The sequence below is a fragment of the Ranitomeya variabilis genome, chromosome 1, assembly GCF_051348905.1.
Source record: "Ranitomeya variabilis isolate aRanVar5 chromosome 1, aRanVar5.hap1, whole genome shotgun sequence".
NCBI classification, from domain to species: domain Eukaryota; kingdom Metazoa; phylum Chordata; class Amphibia; order Anura; family Dendrobatidae; genus Ranitomeya; species Ranitomeya variabilis.
The window spans coordinates 1,019,884,835-1,019,906,551 of NC_135232.1; the positions used below are offsets into that span (position 1 = coordinate 1,019,884,835).

Sequence of the window (21,717 nt, forward strand, 5' to 3'; positions counted from 1 at the left end):
CATTGGCTTGAACTTGTCTCATTACTTCTGTAAAGAGGATTCCAGTGTATAAAATGATAGGTTATTAAACAACAAATGTATATAACTATAGCGCAGCCAGTAATTATGCCATTGAAGCTTTAATCGGGGCTGTTAATGATGGATAATATGTATTAGGCCTAGTCTTTCTGTTAATCCTGTTACTTATAATTTGTGTTCATTCTAATTTTGGTTGCAGTGTCTGTAGGGTATGAATATGAATCATGTCTTGACTTGACACTATGGGAGAAAAGAACAGCTGTTTTACAAGGTTATGAGTTGGATGCTTCAAATATGGGCGGCTGGACCTTAGATAAGCATCATGTATTGGATGTCCAGAATGGTAAGTTCTTTATGTTCTTCATTATTTATTCACATAGAAAATGACCTTTATATTATTTGATGATGGGTATTTTCACAAAACTTCCTCATAAAATATTGATTCCCTGACTATTTTAGCACACTGAACTGTGAAAGTGAGAAAGCCAGATACATACAAAGGTTGATGCTTAGACTATTCTAATGGATCTGAAAGAGAATCGGTTCCCCCTTCTAAATTGTTTATTTTACTAAACGTTTGTATTCCACATTAAATAGCATTTTTGTCTTAGAATCCTGTATTGTGCCATTGCTTTTTTATTCCTCCAAGAAATAAATGAATAAATTGACATCTGGGTGTTATCAGTTGTCGGACACTGTCCAATTAGTGCAGACCGTGTCATACTGCATAGGGACACACCTCCAAAGTGTATAAGGACACACCTCTAAGAAAAAGGAATGGTAACACCCAGTTGTCCACGTCTTTATAAATATTCAGGAAGGATAACAGAGGAGCAGGATATCACAGACTTAAAAGAACTGATATCTCATGAGCAATACTAGTATTTACTAAAACAACACAATATAATCTAAAATCCATGCCAGTGACAGCGGGAACAATGGATATGAGATTTTAAAATTATTAGTTTTGTTAGACATACACTAGTTGAAAGTCTCCAATTAATGCATACATGTAATTTGAAATTGGCATTTTCCTTGTGATATATACTGTATATATATATATATATATATATATATATATATATATATATATATATATATATATATTGGCAAGTAATGGTGTGGAACATAAATAAAGAACACTGTGTCCTGCTGATGGGATAATGAGTCGTCATGGGCATTCTCATTATGGAAGCACCTTAAAAGAGATGCAATATATGCAGTTTTCATATCTTCGATTAGTATTTCAGTTCTCCTAAAGGTTTTCAAGTTCACTGCTAAGGGCTTGTTCACACACTGTGTATCATTTTACAGTACCAAAAAAGAGAATAAGAAATTCTAAAACCTCATGCACACGCTGCTTAATTTTTTCTTGCGGATTTGAACCATAAAAGCAGTTTTTCAAATCTGCAGTGTGGCAATTATTTCAGCATTTTTGCAGCACTTATCCATACAAATGAATTAAAAAAACACACAAGTAGAAGCGCACCAAAAATAAATTCAAACGGGTCAAAAATAGACTTTTTTAAGCAGCTGTTTTCTGTCAACACTTTGGTTTTTGATGCAGAAAAATTTTGTAAAAAAAAAACACTTGTACACAGACCTTAAAAGTTAATTTCACACGAAGAAATTGTTTTAAAATTAAATTATAACCTAGTGTTACATGCAATATTTCTCAGGCAAAACATAGGCCCCGATTTTCTCTTTGGTCTTCATGAGGGAGAGTGATGGAGTCAGATTCTCCTAATTTAAGGAGATCAAAGTAGCAAAGTTTTTGCTCTTGTGCTATTGCTGCTGTTTCCCTGAGTATTCCTGTTTTTTTATTTTTTTTTAAATATGCCATACGGCTTCAGAAATATGGTCATTATTATTTGGTGCTCATTATTGTGGTCTGTACAAGGAGGTGTGGCTCACATGATCCACTAAGGGTGTACTGGCTCACATGATCCCCTGGGGGTGTGCCATGTCACATGATCTCTTGGGGGTGTGCCGCCTCACATAATCCTCTTGGGGTGTGGTGGCTCATATGATCCCCTGGGGGTGTTCCAGCTCACATGATCCCCTGGGGGTGTGCCAGCTCATATGATCCCCTGGGGATGTGCCGGCTCACATGATTCTCTGCAGGTGTTCCGGCACACATGATCCCCTGGGGGTGTGCCAGCTCACATGATCCCTTGGAGTGTGCCGCTCACATAATCCCCTGGGGGTGTGCCGACTCACATGATCCCCTGGGGATGTTCTGGCTCATATGATCCCCTGGGGTGTGCCAGCTCACATGATCCCCTGGAGATGTGTCGACTCACATGATTCTCTGGGGGTTTTCCGGCACAAATGATCCCCTGGGGGTGTGCCAGCTCATATGATCCCTGGGGGGTGTGCCATCTCACATGATCCCCTGGGGATGTTCTGGCTCACATGATCCCCTGGGGGTGTGCCAGCTCACATGATCCCCTGGAGATGTGCCGACTCACATGATTCTCTGGGGGTGTTCCGGCACACATGATCCCCGGGGGGGGGGGGGGTGCCGTCTCACATGATCCCCTGGGGGTGTGCCGGCTCACATGATCCCATGGGGGTGTGCCAGCTTACATGATCCCCTGGGGTTGTGCTGGCTCACATGATCCCCTGGGGGTGTGCCGGCTTACATGATCCTCTGGGGCATGACTTCAGGCTGCTCTTCATTATTACCCTGTGAACCACACCCCATTACCACAGACCATAAAAATTAGCACTAAATAGAAAGGCCCATATCTCTGGGACTGTATGGATGATTTAATAGAAACAAAAAAATTAAATGCTCAAGGCAGCAGCAGGAATAAACTGAGGGCAAAAAACTGGTCACTTTTGACGTGATGTCAGGTCCTCTATAAGGTGTCCTATGACATTGGATCCCTGTAAAAATCTTTTGTTGTTTTCATTACATTACTAAATCTCCACTTTCCCTTTAACCATATATTTTTCCCCTAAGTAGACGCTGTTCTTTAGCAAAAGATTCCTAAGCCAAAATTAAGGGTGAATTTGACTATGATTTGTGCACACTTCTTTTATGGGTAAAACATGTTCAGATCATTACTTTCGGATGACGTCCCTAGTTTTATCAGTAATTGAAGGCTGCGGCATTGGTGTAGAGATATTGTTTAGCATTGTCTCATCGTGCCCCTGTCTACAAAACTTCCAGACTAACCACCTGTAAGCAAATTCATTGTTTCGATAAAAATGAAAATCATATTCTGCAACCCAATTTACACTTTGTAAGTATGACTGGAGATATGTAACAATAACAAAACACCATGTCCGCTATTATAAAGCAATCAGACATCTCTCCTCCCAGGCCGCCTCTACCAGTGCCGCAAATAGGCTTTTATTACATTTCTGGTATATGCATGACACAATGATTTTCCCAGTAACATAGGTAAGACAATATCTCTGGTCTAGACTTTAATAAAACTGCTCTTTTCATAAAAGAGAGTGTTATTTATTAGGACGAAGAGCTTTGTAATAGAGCACTAGTTATGTTGTATCTGCTTTCAAAAATAATGACCGCCAATAAAATGGCATTTACAGTGCGACGCTATGAGCAGTCAAATGGGCTTTTTACTAACATGTAATGGTTATGAAAATTGAAAACTGTCTGATAAATTACTTGCTTTTTACTGGTTTGCTTAAATGGATCTGTAAATGATAGTAGTCTATGTTGGAAGGTAAGGTCAAGGAGAAAAGCTTCAGCTCTACCAATTAGGACCTTGAACTTGTGAGCTGGCAGACTCTTTTCTCAAAAAGATTAGGGTTCCGTACAGATTTTTTTTAGGTCTTTGAATAAGTGACAAAAGTATTTACCGTGAACCTGAACAGATAGTTTAATAGTTTAACTTCTTGGCGCCCAAGTCATCAAAGATTTTACGTCAAAAAATGTTAAAGCTTTGAAAAGTGACAAAATTCTGTTGCAACTTAGAGATACGACAAAAGTTTGCAACTTTTGGTGTTTTCATATCAGTTTCTTGCAGCTTCGCCTAAATGTGTGGAGCTGGGGTGTGTCAGGGCACTATAGGGGCGTAATGCCACAGCTCATCCAATTCATGACGATCCTTTACCCAGAAATATTACTACAGTCACATTTTTGGTGTGGCGCACGGAGGCACACACCACTCATCAGAGGCTCCACATTCATGAATCAGGAGTGTCTAATGCCACCACTCTCCCTCATCAAGAACAGCAAGAAAATTGTAGGTCTTGATTAATTGGGGTCTTATTTAAGTAATAGATTTAAAGTGGTGGTTCACTACTAGAACAACCTTTTCTTAAATGCTGTAGCCCCCCCATGTAAAATACAAAAACTCCTTATATTCACACAGTTCCAGTGATGTCGACAACGGGTCTCCCAGTGCTCACATGACATGGTTATGCCATGTAAACGCTGCCGCCAATCCGCAGCCACTGATGAATTGCTTCACATACACTTCAATCAGACGTCTGAAGGCAGTTCGAGCAACGCAACCAATCAGCGGCAGCTAATAAACTGTAGCGCTCTGTGGCATAACAATGTCGTATAAGGACTGAGAGGTTGGGCGCTGATGTAGCTAGAGTGCTGCCAGTCCAGAAGGTGAGACTAAGCGTTTTTTTTTTCATTTTACGTGGGCATCAATACCATTGAGGAAGGAGCTGTTAAAGTGATGAACACTCCCTTTAATATTTTTGGGATGGTGATATTGTAAATTATAGATTATAGTGGTTTGTGCGCGAAGGTTAATCTCTAACTTGTTATTGCAGACTAGCGGTGTGTTGTGAATTTGCTTTTTGCTCCCTCTAGTGGTTACTAGTTTTTTGACTCTGGTTTTTCTGTCATTCCTTTTATCCGCACCTGGGTCGTTAGTTAGGGGTGTTGCTATATAAGCTCCCTGGACCTTCAGTTCAATGCCTGGCAACGTAGTTATCAGAGCTAGTCTGCTGTGCTCTTGTCTACTGATCCTGGTTCCAGTTATATCAGCTAAGTCTGCCTTTTGCTTTTTGCTATTTGTTTTGGTTTTGTATTTTTGTCCAGCTTGTTCCAAATCTATATCCTGACCTTTGCTGGAAGCTCTAGGGGGCTGGTGTTCTCCCCCCGGACCGTTAGACGGTTCGGGAGTTCTTGAATTTCCAGTGTGGATTTTGATAGGGTTTTTGTTGACCATATAAGTTACCTTTCTTTATTCTGCTATCAGTAAGCGGGCCTCTCTGTGCTAAACCTGGTTCATTTCTGTGTTTGTCATTTCCTCTTACCTCACCGTCATTATTTGTGGGGGGCTTCTATCCAGCTTTGGGGTCCCCTTCTCTGGAGGCAAGAAAGGTCTTTGTTTTCCTCTACTAGGGGTAGCTAGATTCTCCGGCTGGCGCGTGTCATCTAGAATCAACGTAGGAATGATCCCCGGCTACTTCTAGTGTTGGCGTTAGGAGTAGATATATGGTCAACCCAGTTACCACTGCCCTATGAGCTGGATTTTTGTATTCTGCAGACTTCCACGTTCCTCTGAGACCCTCGCCATTGGGGTCATAACAGTTTGCCAGGCCAGTATTAAATGTTTAATGCATTGCAGAAGAGGGATTATAAGAAAGAAGATTCTGAGTTTTTTTTTTCTCCTTCCCCTTTACCTCAGAGTGGCTATGCTTGCTGCAGACATGAATGTCCAGACCTTGATTACAAGTGTGGACCAGCTGGCTACTCGTGTGCAGGGCATACAAGACTATGTTATCAGAAATCCTAGGTCAGAACCTAAAATACCGATTCCTGAACTGTTTTCCGGAGACAGGTTTAAGTTTAGGAATTTCGTGAATAATTGTAAATTGTTTTTGTCCCTGAGACCCTGTTCATCAGGAGATTCTGCTCAGCAAGTAAAAATTGTTATTTCGTTCTTACGGGGCGACCCTCAGGATTGGGCTTTTTCACTGGCGCCAGGAGATCCGGCATTGGCTGATCTTGATGCGTTTTTTCTGGCGCTCGGTTTACTTTATGAGGAACCCAATCTTGAGATTCAGGCAGAAAAGGCCTTGCTGTCTATGTCTCAGGGGCAGGACGAGGCTGAAGTGTATTGCCAAAAATTTCGGAAATGGTCCGTGCTGACACATTGGAACGAGTGTGCACTGGCCGCTAATTTTAGAAATGGCCTTTCTGAAGCCATTAAGAATGTTATGGTGGGTTTTCCCATTCCCACAGGTCTGAATGATACTATGGCACTGGCTATTCAAATTGACCGGCGGTTGCGGGAGCGCAAAACCGCAAATTCCCTCATGGTGTTGTCTGAACAGACACCTAATTCGGTGCAATGTGATAGAAAAACCGCAAATTCCCTCATGGTGTTGTCTGAACAGACACCTGATTTAATGCAATGTGATAGAATCCTGACTAGAAATGAGCAGAAAATTCATAGACGCCGGAATGGCTTGTGCTACTACTGTGGTGATTCTACACATGTTATCTCAGCATGCTCTAAACGTATAGCTAAGGTTGTTAGTCCTGTCACCGTTGGTAATTTGCAACCTAAATTTATTCTGTCTGTAACTTTGACTTGCTCACTGTCATCTTATCCTGTCATGGCGTTTGTAGATTCAGGTGCTGCCCTGAGTCTCATGGATCTCTCATTTGCTAAGCGCTGTGGATTTACTCTTGAACCATTAGAAAATCCTATTCCTCTTAGGGGTATTGATGCTACACCATTGGCAGCAAATAAACCGCAGTATTGGACTCAGGTTACCATGTGCATGACTCCTGAACACCGCGAGGTGATACGTTTCCTGGTTTTACATAAAATGCATGATTTGGTCGTTTTAGGGCTGCCATGGTTACAGACCCATAATCCAGTCCTGGACTGGAAGGCTATGTCAGTCTCAAGTTGGGGCTGTCGTGGTATTCATGAGGATTCCCTGCCTGTGTCTATTGCTTCTTCTACGCCTTCGGAAGTTCCGGAGTATTTGTCTGATTATCAGGATGTCTTCAGTGAGTCTGAGTCCAGTGCACTGCCTCCTCATAGGGACTGTGACTGTGCTATAGATTTGATCCCAGGCAGTAAATTTCCTAAGGGAAGACTGTTTAATCTGTCGGTACCTGAACATACCGCTATGCGTTCATATATCAAGGAGTCTCTGGAAAAAGGACATATTCGTCCGTCTTCTTCCCCTCTTGGTGCGGGATTCTTTTTTGTGGCAAAAAAGGACGGATCTTTGAGACCTTGTATTGATTATCGGCTTTTAAATAAGATCACTGTCAAATTTCAGTATCCTTTACCGCTGTTGTCTGACTTGTTTGCCCGGATTAAGGGTGCCAAGTGGTTCACCAAGATAGACCTTCGTGGTGCGTACAACCTTGTGCGCATTAAGCAAGGTGATGAATGGAAAACCGCATTCAATACGCCCGAAGGTCATTTTGAGTACTTGGTGATGCCTTTTGGGCTCTCCAATGCGCCTTCAGTTTTTCAGTCCTTTATGCATGACATTTTCCGGAAGTATCTGGATAAATTTTTGATTGTTTATCTGGATGATATTTTGGTTTTTTCTGATAATTGGGATTCGCATGTGGAGCAGGTCAGGTTGGTCTTTAAAATTTTGCGTGAAAATTCTTTGTTTGTCAAGGGCTCAAAGTGTCTCTTTGGTGTACAGAAGGTTCCCTTTTTGGGGTTCATTTTTTCCCCTTCTGCTGTGGAGATGGACCCAGTCAAGGTCCGAGCTATTCTTGATTGGACTCAGCCCTCGTCAGTTAAGAGTCTTCAGAAGTTCTTGGGCTTCGCTAACTTCTACCGTCGTTTTATCGCTAATTTTTCTAGCATTGTGAAACCTTTGACGGATATGACCAAGAAGGGCTCCGATGTAGCTAACTGGGCTCCTGCTGCCGTGGAGGCTTTCCAGGAGTTGAAACGCCGGTTTACTTCGGCGCCTGTTTTGTGCCAGCCTGACGTCTCACTTCCCTTTCAGGTTGAGGTGGATGCTTCGGAGATTGGGGCAGGGGCCGTTTTGTCGCAGAGAGGCCCTGGTTGCTCTGTTATGAAACCTTGTGCCTTTTTCTCTAGGAAGTTTTCGCCTGCCGAGCGAAATTATGATGTGGGCAATCGGGAGTTGTTGGCCATGAAATGGGCATTTGAGGAGTGGCGTCATTGGCTCGAGGGTGCTAAGCATCGTGTGGTGGTCTTGACTGATCACAAAAATCTGATGTATCTCGAGTCTGCTAAACGCCTTAATCCGAGACAGGCCCGCTGGTCATTGTTTTTCTCCCGCTTTGATTTTGTTGTCTCGTATTTACCAGGTTCAAAGAATGTGAAGGCCGATGCTCTTTCTAGGAGCTTTGTGCCTGATGCTCCTGGAGTCGCTGATCCTGTTGGTATTCTTAAAGATGGAGTTATCTTGTCAGCTATTTCTCCGGATCTGCGACGTGTGTTGCAGAGATTTCAGGCTGATAGGCCTGAGTCTTGTCCACCTGACAGACTGTTTGTCCCGGATAAGTGGACCAGCAGAGTCATTTCCGAGGTTCATTCCTCGGTGTTGGCAGGTCACCCGGGAATTTTTGGCACCAGAGATCTGGTGGCCAGGTCCTTTTGGTGGCCTTCCTTGTCAAGGGATGTGCGGTCATTTGTGCAGTCCTGTGGGACTTGTGCTCGAGCTAAGCCTTGCTGTTCTCGTGCCAGCGGTTTGCTCTTGCCCTTGCCTGTCCCGAAGAGACCTTGGACACATATCTCCATGGATTTCATTTCTGATCTTCCGCTATCTCAGGGCATGTCCGTTATCTGGGTGATATGTGATCGCTTCTCCAAGATGGTCCATTTGGTTCCTTTGCCTAAGCTGCCTTCCTCTTCCGATCTGGTTCCTGTGTTTTTCCAGAACGTGGTTCGTTTGCACGGCATCCCTGAGAATATTGTGTCAGACAGAGGATCCCAGTTCGTTTCCAGGTTCTGGCGATCCTTTTGTAGTAGGATGGGCATTGATTTGTCGTTTTCGTCTGCTTTCCATCCTCAGACTAATGGACAGACGGAGCGAACCAATCAGACTTTGGAGGCTTATTTGAGGTGTTTTGTCTCTGCTGATCAGGACGATTGGGTGACATTCTTGCCGTTGGCTGAGTTTGCCCTTAATAATCGGGCTAGTTCCGCCACCTTGGTTTCGCCTTTTTTCTGCAACTCTGGTTTCCATCCTCGCTTTTCTTCGGGTCATGTGGAGCTTTCTGACTGTCCTGGGGTGGATTCTGTGGTGGATAGGTTGCAGCAGATCTGGAATCATGTGGTGGACAACTTGAAGTTGTCACAGGAGAAGGCTCAGCGCTTTGCCAACCGCCGCCGCGGTGTGGGTCCCCGACTACGCGTTGGGGATTTGGTGTGGCTTTCTTCCCGCTTTGTTCCTATGAAGGTCTCCTCTCCCAAATTTAAACCTCGTTTTATTGGGCCTTACAAGATATTGGAAATCCTTAATCCTGTATCTTTTCGTCTGGATCTTCCTGTGTCGTTTGCTATTCACAATGTATTTCATAGGTCCTTGTTGCGGCGGTACATTGTGCCTGTAGTTCCTTCTGCTGAGCCTCCTGCTCCGGTGTTGGTAGAGGGCGAGTTGGAGTACGTGGTGGAGAAGATCTTGGATTCTCGCCTCTCCAGGCGGAGGCTTCAGTACCTGGTCAAGTGGAAGGGCTATGGTCAGGAGGATAATTCCTGGGTGGTCGCCTCTGATGTTCATGCGGCCGATTTAGTTCGTGCCTTTCATGCCGCTCATCCTGATCGCCCTGGTGGTCGTGGTGAGGGTTCGGTGACCCCTCACTAAGGGGGGGGTACTGTTGTGAATTTGCTTTTTGCTCCCTCTAGTGGTTACTAGTTTTTTGACTCTGGTTTTTCTGTCATTCCTTTTATCCGCACCTGGGTCGTTAGTTAGGGGTGTTGCTATATAAGCTCCCTGGACCTTCAGTTCAATGCCTGGCAACGTAGTTATCAGAGCTAGTCTGCTGTGCTCTTGTCTACTGATCCTGGTTCCAGTTATATCAGCTAAGTCTGCCTTTTGCTTTTTGCTATTTGTTTTGGTTTTGTATTTTTGTCCAGCTTGTTCCAAATCTATATCCTGACCTTTGCTGGAAGCTCTAGGGGGCTGGTGTTCTCCCCCCGGACCGTTAGACGGTTCGGGGGTTCTTGAATTTCCAGTGTGGATTTTGATAGGGTTTTTGTTGACCATATAAGTTACCTTTCTTTATTCTGCTATCAGTAAGCGGGCCTCTCTGTGCTAAACCTGGTTCATTTCTGTGTTTGTCATTTCCTCTTACCTCACCATCATTATTTGTGGGGGGCTTCTATCCAGCTTTGGGGTCCCCTTCTCTGGAGGCAAGAAAGGTCTTTGTTTTCCTCTACTAGGGGTAGCTAGATTCTCCGGCTGGCGCGTGTCATCTAGAATCAACGTAGGAATGATCCCCGGCTACTTCTAGTGTTGGCGTTAGGAGTAGATATATGGTCAACCCAGTTACCACTGCCCTATGAGCTGGATTTTTGTATTCTGCAGACTTCCACGTTCCTCTGAGACCCTCGCCATTGGGGTCATAACAGCGGTGCTCTGTCCGGCTCACCTGGCAATCTATTTATTCTTGTAGTTTGGCACTACAATTTTTTTTATTTATTTTGAGATATTTTCTGTTTCATTGAATTTACAGTTCTATCGATGCAACTATTTGGCCATATTATTCGGGTACAGTTTGATTTAGTTACATGCAATATCAATGCATTATTTGGACACCATATAGAGTTCAAGTCCTCTTTCTCTCCGAAGAGGCAATTTGCAGACACCATATGGTGTAACTTAGTGGGGTTCCAATAAGGCACACAGTGCTCCATCCAACCTATGAATGGTCATGAAGTTAGGTCACTTCACAATATATATTTCTATTGTACAAACCTCATTGAAAGATATTTTTTACCTATCCAAAGAATTGATGATGAATTACGGATCGATGTGAAGTCAAACCGATGGGACTCCATTAATGACTTGACTGGTCCAGTCCCCTGTTTTCGCCTTACTGCCTTACCATGGTCATGATTGAATGGTTGCACATGCAAGCCGCTGTTTAATTGATTGTCTAAAAGAATGATGGAGATAGCTTAGTACAGATCTCGACTCCCATAATGAATAGAGCGGCAGCACTCGTGTGCAACCATGACGCTCCATTCAATCACAACCATGCCAAATGGCCAGAGACTGAACCAGGTTAGATGTAGCCCCCAAAATCAGTGCCCATCATCTTTAAGTAGTGAGTATTCTATGAAGTCTTAATTAGTTTAAATAATATACTGTTCTGGGTAGCATAATAAATAACTTAGTAGTCCCATTATTATTTCCCTTCATCTTCTACGGTATCGGTACCATATGTTGCGTTCATGAAGCTGAGCACCAATAAAATAAATTAGACAGACTCCTGTGTAAGAAGCTCCTAAGAATCTCCTGTCTGAGTTCCGGTCTTTATCATTATTGTAATGCCTCACATGCATGACCATATCTGAAGTCTGTCTTGTACAGCTATGTAATACAATGTCCATAAGTTACTGAACACATACTATACCACATACACACATACTTGCAAAACTTTTGAGAAGTTACATCAGGGAAATACCCAGGACAGTAACAGAAAGTGGTGCAATTTTTCCCCTCTAATTTATATCAGATAGGCCCCAATTTACAACAATAATATTACTTATTTACAGCAAAATCCATTGCAGAAGTTTCAGTCTTGGATTTCTGCCATGGATATACAGTTTCAAGAGCCGGGGGTCCACATGCAGTGGGGATAATCCACATGTGGCTATCTACCGAGAGTTCTAGGTGGAATCCATGTGGAAACTGCTTTAATAAGTGACATCTCACATATTGATGTGGTTTTCAAATATGTAGTGGAAATTTAAAGGCAAAGCAAATCATTAAAAACAATGGGAGGCGGTTGGGAGAGTGCACAAGACTATGGGTGTGCAATAAGCATTGACCTCCACATGAAAAACTGCAGCACAATATTGCATAATGTATGAAGTAAATTCCTACCAGTTATGAAGCCCTTTCCCAAAGTATACTATACCTTCATGTGTGTCACAGAGAGGTTGATACTCAGGGATGCCGTATGAAAACACTGAGATATAATCCATCAAATATTGAATTGTAACACCTTGAGCAGGCACCATATAGCAGCACACGGGGGGGCCTAATTCATTATTGAATTAGCACATATTTTTGTTTGGTTTTTAGTGTTCTCTGCTTGTTTTTCATTTGCACTGTCTTCTGTTAATTTGCACCTTTTTTGAAGTCTATTTTATATGTGTTTGCCTGAGGTTTTTATGTTCACCATTGTCGACAGGATGAACACATGTAAAATAGACTTCAAAAAGGCACTAATGGAAAGATGAATTTGATGCAAAACGCCAAGATATGTACAAAAAAAACAAAAAAAGCAGAAATGCATATATGCCTACAAGACTTAAAAGGGTTTTCTGGGACTATTTTTTTTATTTTTTTTTTACTGTGGGCCTAGGAATTGATAGGCAGAATTTACCGGTGCTGACCACTCCTGCTGGCAATTCAACAGAGCAGTTCTTCTTCCGGGCTGCTCTGTTGACAGTGTGACTGGCAACATCATGCTGATTGACAGCCGGCTTCCTACAGTTAGGCAATGGGTGCTGGCTGTCAATCAGCATGACATTGGCAGTAACGCTCCATCAACAGAGAAGAGCAGAAGAGAAGCTTTTGCTTTGTCGACATGACAGTAGTTCAAGCCGCAGAATCTCCGGTAGGAGCGGTCTGTGACCACTCTGAGCTGGCAGAGATCAGCGGCGAACAGGTAGTTAACAACTACCTGCCTGTTAGTGCCTAGGATATCCCCTTTAAGAACCGTATGTATAAGATCTAACAGCAAAATTCAAATAGTGTCATCAAAAGTTAAAAAAATAATAATTTGCTTCAAACAGCAGAAAACCGAGTGCTATGAAACTAGATATATTTATTTTTGAGTAAGAGCAATGGGAAATAGCATTTCTTAAAAGCTGCAATAACACATAATGGGCCTAAGTGCAATGAGGAATACACCGGTGCTTGCCGCAATAATGGAGATGCATATGAATAGTAAAATATCATCCTGCCTTATGCCACAAGGTGAACCAATCTCCCAGCTTTAAATTATATCGAGCATCGCTTCCTGACAACTGGCGACTTTTCAAAGTGACGCGTGTCTAATTGAATAAACGAAGTGGTTACTTGTAATGACAAGGTGGATGAGCCTGTGAAATGTGTTTCAGGGAGGAGTGCAGATACTGACAGGTGTTTGTGCCGGCACCCTGATACACCGTCATAAATATTCCTCTGCTCGTCTCCCGGCCGGCGATACTAGAGGAGAAAGCTGAAGGACCTATTTCTCTAGCTAATGACAGGATAAATCATACGCAGTAGTGCAGATAGCTGGCTTGGAGGACCTCTCTGATGAAAATTATAAACGCCTCGTTTCCAGGGGGGGAAAATGTCGCCTGGTGATTGTTGCAAAAGATGTAATCATGAAAGAAACACGGGGGATTTTTGATCAATTCCTAATCAGGACAGCATTGTAATAGAATATTGTTTATGAGATATTATCTCCCATTTACATATGTTCGCTCTTCTGTATTCGGAGTTTAGCCACTCGGTTCTCGCTGTAGTTTATAATGGCAGTTACAACAAAGAAGCTGCTCTATTTATTCAGAGGGGTTTTAAGAGCTTTAAAGAACATTTCTCTCGAGTTTCCTTTGTGATTCCTTTTCGTTTTCTTTTTTTTTACCAGACTGATCGTTTTAACAGCATCCCCAGAAAAAAAAAAAATAGTGTAACCATTATCCCCCGGTTCTGCCTTTGAAACTCGTATCCACAATCAATAAAACATGTCTAGGTACAAAGTGCAAACTGACATGCGGTTTACATGGATTATAACAAATGGAGATTTATTGTGACACATGCATATAGAAAATAATAGCTGACCATTTTATAACCAGAACCAAAATGTGCTCATTGATCTGTGCTCAATGAAGGACAATGGTAATGGATAACCATGTCTAGGTTTTATCACTGTCCTAAGTAAGAAAAATTCACCATCAGGCATATGCTGTGTTTGTTAATTTCCATAAGGACTTTTACGTTCTTGCAGTCTCAGCATTTCATATGTAAAATGACTGGGATCTTTCATCACTATTAGCTATTTATAGTGCTGCATGTCATTATTGGGATTCGTTTACTTGGTCGCAGTGACTCGCTTATTGCATATTAATGTAGGGATAACCCTTAATACACTTAGATGAAGTTTGTTAATAATATAAAAAAATACATAAAATGAAAAAAGTCACGTTTCTTAATGTGTGATGATGTGAATTGTAACCCCAAAAAAAGATAATACCATTTTATAAAAACATTTTGTGTCTCTTAGAGCTTGAAGGAGTTGTCCACTTCTTGGACAGTCCGTTCTTAAATGCAAGAGTGCCCAACGTAAAAATAAAAACATATACTCACCACCCAGACTGGCGATGTTCCAGCGATGCCGACACTGTGCTTGCCGAAACAGTTTTATCTGAAAGAAGTAAGATCGCTGGAGCACTTTGCTCTTCAAGGATTCATAGGTTTTAAGGTTGAAGGTAGATTTAAGTCCATCAAACTCAACCTACAGTCTAGCATAACATGTTGATCCAGAGGAAGGCAAAAACCTCATGAGGATTGCTCCATATTGGGGGAAAAATTCCTTCCTAATGCCACATATGGCAATCAAACTAGTTCCCTGGATCAACACCCCATCACAGAATCTAATGCCCATTACCTATAGTGTTCTATTTTTCAAGAGAGGCATCCAGACTAGGGTTGAGCGAAACGGGTCGATCATTTTCAAAAGTCGCCGACTTTTGGCTAAGTCGGCGTCTCATGAAACCCGATCCGACCCCTGTGCTTGTCGGCCATGCGGTACGCGACTTTCGCGCCAAAGTCGCGTTTCAATGACGCGAAAAGCGCCATTTCTCAGCCAATGAAGGTGAACGCAGAGTGTGGGCAGCGTGATGACATAGATCCTGGTCCCCACCATCTTAGAGAAGGGCATTGCAGTGATTGGCTTGCTGTCTGCGGCGTCACAGGGGCTATAAAGGGGCGTTCCCGCCGACCGCCATCTTACTGCTGCTGATCTGAGCTTAGGGACAGGTTGCTGCCGCTTCATCAGAAGCAGGGAGAGCGTTAGGCAGGGTCCACTAACCACCAAACCGCTTGTGCTGCAGCGATTTCCACTGTCCAACACCACCTTCGGTGTGCAGGAACAGTGGAAGCTATTTTTTTTTTTTTTTCCCCTCAGCGCTGTAGCTCATTGGGCTGCCCTAGAAGGCTCCGTGATAGCTGTATTGCTGTGTGTACGCCACTGTGGAAACCAACTGCTTTTTTCAAAGCACATATCCTCTTGTTCCTTCCTTTCTGCACAGCTATCTTTTTTGTTTGTCCACACTTTTTATTTAATTTGTGCATCAGTCCACTCCTATTGCTGCCTGCCATACCTGGCTTACATTACTGCAGGGAGATAGTAATTGTAGGACAGTTTTTTTTTTTTTTTTGTTTTTTTTTTGTGGGAGATTAAGATTGGCATTTCTGCTACAGTGCCATCCCTGTGTGTGCCATCTCTCACTGAGTGGGCCATAGAAAGCCTATTTATTTTTTCCGTGATTTGTGTTCTAAAATCTACCTCAACACAGAAACACTACATCAATCAGTGGGAGAAAAATATTGGCCTCAGTCAGGGCTTGTGTGCCACTGCTGTGTGTGCGCTATCTCTCATTCAGTGGGCTATAGCAAGCCTATATTTTTTTTTTTTTTTTTTTTTTAATATTATTTGGTTTCAAAAGTCTCCCTGAAAAAAAAAAAAAACCTAAAAAAACAGTGGGAGAGTAATATTGCCCTTTCAGCTTGTGTGCCAGTCTTGACTCCTGGGTGTGCCACCTCTCTCCCTCTCATTCAGTGGGCCATAGAAAGCCTATTTATTTTTTTTTTTAAATATTATTGGGTTTCTAAAGTCTCCCTGAAAAAAACAAAAAATACATAAAAAAACAGTGGGAGAGTAATATTGCCCTTTCAGCTTGTGTGCCAGTCTTGACTCCTGGGTGTGCCACCTCTCTCCCTTTCATTCAGTGGGCCATAGAAAGCCTATTTTTTTTTTTTTAATATTATTTGGTTTCTAATTCTCCCTGAAAAAAAAAAAAAAACCTAAAAAAACAGTGGGAGAGTAATATTGCCCTTTCAGCTTGTGTGCCAGTCTTGACTCCTGGGTGTGCCACCTCTCTCCCTCTCATTCAGTGGGCCATAGAAAGCCTATTTATTTTTTTTTTTAAATATTATTGGGTTTCTAAAGTCTCCCTGAAAAAACAAAAAATACATAAAAAAACAGTGGGAGAGTAATATTGCCCTTTCAGCTTGTGTGCCAGTCTTGACTCCTGGGTGTGCCACCTCTCTCCCTTTCATTCAGTGGGCCATAGAAAGCCTATTTATTTTTTCCGTGATTTGTGTTCTAAATTCTACCTCAACACAAAAACACTACATCAATCAGTGGGAGAAAAATATTGGCCTCAGTAAGGGCTTGTGTGCCACTGCTGTGTGTGCTATCTCTCATTCAGTGGGCTATAGCAAGCCTATTTTTTTTTTTTTTTTTTTTTTTTTAATATTATTTGGTTTCTAAAGTCTCCCTGAAAAAAAAAAAAAACCTAAAAAAACAGTGGGAGAGTAATATTGCCCTTTCAGCTTGTGTGCCAGTCTTGACTCCTGGGTGTGCCACCTCTCTCCCTCTCATTCAGTGGGCCATAGAAAGCCTATTTATTTTTTTTTTTAAATATTATTGGGTTTCTAAAGTCTCCCTGAAAAAACAAAAAATACATAAAAAAACAGTGGGAGAGTAATATTGCCCTTTCAGCTTGTGTGCCAGTCTTGACTCCTGGGTGTGCCACCTCTCTCCCTTTCATTCAGTGGGCCATAGAAAGCCTATTTTTTTTTTTTTTTTAATATTATTTGGTTTCTAATTCTCCCTGAAAAAAAAAAAAAAACCTAAAAAAACAGTGGGAGAGTAATATTGCCCTTTCAGCTTGTGTGCCAGTCTTGACTCCTGGGTGTGTCACCTCTCTCCCTCTCATTCAGTGGGCCATAGAAAGCCTATTTATTTTTTTTTTTAAATATTATTGGGTTTCTAAAGTCTCCCTGAAAAAACAAAAAATACATAAAAAAACAGTGGGAGAGTAATATTGCCCTTTCAGCTTGTGTGCCAGTCTTGACTCCTGGGTGTGCCACCTCTCTCCCTTTCATTCAGTGGGCCATAGAAAGCCTATTTTTTTTTTTTTTAATATTATTTGGTTTCTAATTCTCCCTGAAAAAAAAAAAAAAACCTAAAAAAACAGTGGGAGAGTAATATTGCCCTTTCAGCTTGTGTGCCAGTCTTGACTCCTGGGTGTGCCACCTCTCTCCCTCTCATTCAGTGGGCCATAGAAAGCCTATTTATTTTTTTTTTTAAATATTATTGGGTTTCTAAAGTCTCCCTGAAAAAACAAAAAATACATAAAAAAACAGTGGGAGAGTAATATTGCCCTTTCAGCTTGTGTGCCAGTCTTGACTCCTGGGTGTGCCACCTCTCTCCCTTTCATTCAGTGGGCCATAGAAAGCCTATTTTTTTTTTTTTTTTAATATTATTTGGTTTCTAATTCTCCCTGAAAAAAAAAAAAAAACCTAAAAAAACAGTGGGAGAGTAATATTGCCCTTTCAGCTTGTGTGCCAGTCTTGACTCCTGGGTGTGTCACCTCTCTCCCTCTCATTCAGTGGGCCATAGAAAGCCTATTTATTTTTTTTTTTAAATATTATTGGGTTTCTAAAGTCTCCCTGAAAAAACAAAAAATACATAAAAAAACAGTGGGAGAGTAATATTGCCCTTTCAGCTTGTGTGCCAGTCTTGACTCCTGGGTGTGCCACCTCTCTCCCTCTCATTCAGTGGGCCATAGAAAGCCTTTTTTTTTTTTGGTTTTTTTAATATTATTTGGTTTCTAAAGTCTCCCTGAAAAAAACAAAAAAAACATAAAAAACAGTGGGAGAGTAATATTGCCCTTTCAGCTTGTGCGCCAGTCTTGACTCCTGGTTGTGCCACCTCTCTCTCTCTAATTGTGGGCCATAGAAAGCCTTTTTTTTTTTTTTTTTTAATATTATTTGGTTTCTAAAGTCTCCCTGAGAAAAAAAAATAAATAAATTAGGTGGGAGATTAATATTGACATTAGTGCTTGAGTGACAGTCCTGCGTGTGTGTCATCTCTGTGATTTTGTGCCACAGAAAACAGAGTGTGTAACATTGTGCCTGATTTTCCTTGTGGTCTCACCAACCTGTTAAGGGATATTGAAATCATACTGAAGTTATAGCTCACCGTGTAAGTTGTTTGATAGCAACAAATAAAGTTACTTTGGTTAAGATTTTAAAACAATGAGGAAGTCTGGTGCAAGAGGTCGTCGTGGGCGTTCATTGTCAGCTGGTAATGATGGTAGTGGTAGTGGAGCATCAGGTGGTCGTGGGGATAAAAATATTCCACCTAAGTCTGGAGCTGTGGAGCCAGTTTCGTCGTCAGGCTACACAAGGCCTCGAACGCTCTCTTTTCTGGGAGTAGGAAAACCGCTTTTAAAGGCGGAGCAGCAACAGCAAGTTTTGGCTTACATTGCAGACTCAGCCTCTAGCTCTTTTGCCTCCTCTTCCGAAACTGGTAAATGTAAAAGCAGCGCGTCGCTTGTGGATGTTCACGGTCAGGGACAAGTCGCTTCCTTGTCCTCCTCAGCAAAAACTACAACAAGAGAGAAGGATGCAGCAGGCGACACAACGGGTCACTCCATGGAGCTCTTTACACATACCGTCCCTGGCTTAGAAAGTGAAACATTTAACAGGCCATGCCCATTACAAGTATATTCTGACATGGAGTGCACTGATGCACAGCCACAGCCAGAGTACTATGCTGCTCCTTTGACTCAGACCACCACATTGCCCTCTCAGGGTACAGATCCACAATCAGACCCTGATGAGACTATGTTGCCCCGCCACGAACGCTATACCACCGACCGACACAGTGACACAGACGAAGTTGCACACGAGCTCGAAGAGGAGGTAATAGATGACCCAGTTATTGACCCCGATTGGCAGCCATTGGGGGAACAGGGTGCAGGCGGCAGTAGTTCAGAAGCGGAGGTGGAGGAGGGGCCGCAGCAGGCATCAACATCGCAACAGGTTCCATCTGCCGGGCCCGTATCTGGACCAAAACGCGTGTCAAAGCCAAAACCTGTTGGAGCACAGCGTTGCCATCCGGTTAAAGCTCAGTCTGCAATCCCTGAAAAGGGATCAGAGTCTAGGAAGAGTGCAGTCTGGCATTTTTTTAAACAACATCCAACTGATCAGCGCAAAGTCATCTGTCAAAAATGTTCAACTAGCTTAAGCAGAGGTCAGAATCTGAAAAGTCTAAATACTAGTTGCATGCATAGACACTTAACCACCATGCATTCTCAAGCCTGGACTAACTACCAAACGTCCCTCAAGGTTGTAGCACCCTCGGCCAATGAAGCTAGTCAGCAACGCAACATCCCTTCCGTCACTGTAAGGCCACCATTTTCCGCACCACCGGCAGTATCTGTGCAGGTTTCTTTGCCAGCCAAAAGCAGTCAGGGTCAGGGAATCACCAGTTTTGTAGGAGGAAATATTGCATGTAGGGCACCGGCGGAAACAATACCGTCTCCAACCGTCTCTCAGTCTGCCATGTCCACCGGCACACCCGAAAGTTCCACGATCTACAGCTCTCCAGTCCAGCTCACCCTACATGAGACTCTGGTTAGAAAAAGGAAGTACTTATCCTCGCATCCGCGTACACAGGGTTTTAACGCCCACATAGCTAGACTAATCTCGTTAGAGATGATGCCCTACCGGTTAGTTGAAAGCGAAGCTTTCAAAGCCCTGATGGAGTACGCTGAACCACGATACGAGCTACCCAGTCGACACTTTTTTTCCAGAAAAGCCATCCCAGCCCTGCACCAGCATGTTAAACAGCGCATCGTCCATGCACTCAGGCAATCTGTGAGTACAAAGGTGCACCTGACTACAGATGCATGGACCAGTAGGCATGGCCAGGGACGTTATGTGTCCATCACGGCACACTGGGTGAATGTGGTGGATGCAGGGTCCACAGGCGACATCAATTTAGGGACAGTTGTGCCTAGCCCACGGTCTAGGAAACAGTTGGCTGTAGGCGTTCGCACCCCCTCCTCCTCCTCCTCGTCCTCCTGCAGAAGCTACAGCTCTTCCACAGAACGCAGTCGGCCAACCACTCCATCGGCAGATGACACTGTTGCACACCAGTTGTCCCATTATGGGCCAGCTACTGCCAAGCGTCAGCAGGCTGTATTGGCTATGAAGTGTTTGGGCGACAACAGACACACCGCGGAAGTTCTGTCCGAGTTCTTGCAACAAGAAACGCAGTCGTGGCTGGGCACAGTAGATCTTGAGGCAGGCAAGGTAGTGAGTGATAACGGAAGGAATTTCATGGCTGCCATCTCCCTTTCCCAACTGAAACACATTCCTTGCCTGGCTCACACCTTAAACCTGGTGGTGCAGTGCTTATTGAAAACTTATCCTGGGTTCTCCGACCTGCTCCTCAAAGTGCGTGCACTTTGCTCACATATCCGACGTTCGCCTGTACACGCCAGCCGTATGCAGACCTATCAGCGGTCTTTGAACCTTCCCCAGCATCGCCTAATCATAGACGTTGCAACAAGGTGGAACTCAACACTGCACATGCTTCAGAGACTGTGCGAACAGAGGCGTGCTGTTATTTATTTGTGGGAGGATACACGGGCAGGCAGTAGGATGGCAGACATGGAGTTGTCAGGTGTGCAGTGGTCGAAGATACAAGACATGTGTCAAGTCCTTCAGTGTTTTGAGGAATGCACACGGCTGGTTAGTGCAGACAACGCCGTAATAAGCATGAGCATCCCCCTAATGCGTCTGCTGATGCAAAGTTTGACGCACATAAAGGAGCAGGCGTCTGCACCAGAGGAAGAGGGAAGCCTTGATGACAGTCAGCCATTGTCTGGTCAGGGCAGTGTACAGGACGAGGTAGCGGGCGAAGAGGAGGTGGAGGACGAGGAGGATGATGGGGATGAGTATATTTTTAATGCGGAAACTTTCACGGGGGCACAGGAAATTGGTTGCGTGTCACGGCCGGGTTCTGGTTTTTTGAGGGACACAAGTGACGTAGATTTGCCTGCAACTGCCCCTCAACCAATCACAACCGGAGATTTGACAAGTGGAACTTTGGCCCACATGGCGGATTATGCCTTACGTATCCTACAAAGGGACACACGCATTACGAAAATGATGAACGATGACGATTACTGGTTGGCCTGCCTCCTTGATCCACGCTATAAAGGCAAATTGCAAAATATTATGCCACATGAGAACTTGGAACTAATATTAGCAACCAAACAATCAACTCTTGTTGACCGTTTGCTTCAGGCATTCCCAGCACACAGCGCACGTGATCGTTCTCACACGAGCTCCAGGGGGCAGCAGACTAGGAGTGTTAGGGGTGCACACATCAGAAGTGGCGTTGGACAGAGGGGTTTTCTGACCAGGTTGTGGAGTGATTTTGCTATGACCGCAGACAGGACAGGTACTGCTGCATCAATTGAAAGTGACAGG

At 43.3% G+C, this 21,717-nt stretch overlaps 1 protein-coding gene across 11 annotated transcripts in view; it reads left to right on the forward strand.

Annotated features, from left to right (window-relative positions):
* Positions 1-21,717, forward strand: part of TENM3 (teneurin transmembrane protein 3) — a 1,770,339-nt gene that overhangs the window by 1,555,687 nt on the left and 192,935 nt on the right. For all 11 annotated transcript variants that reach the window (XM_077279546.1, XM_077279548.1, XM_077279545.1 and 8 more), the window contains one exon: positions 218-361. In XM_077279546.1, the coding sequence (XP_077135661.1) occupies positions 218-361 (144 nt within the window). The remainder of the gene's footprint in view (positions 1-217; positions 362-21,717) is intronic.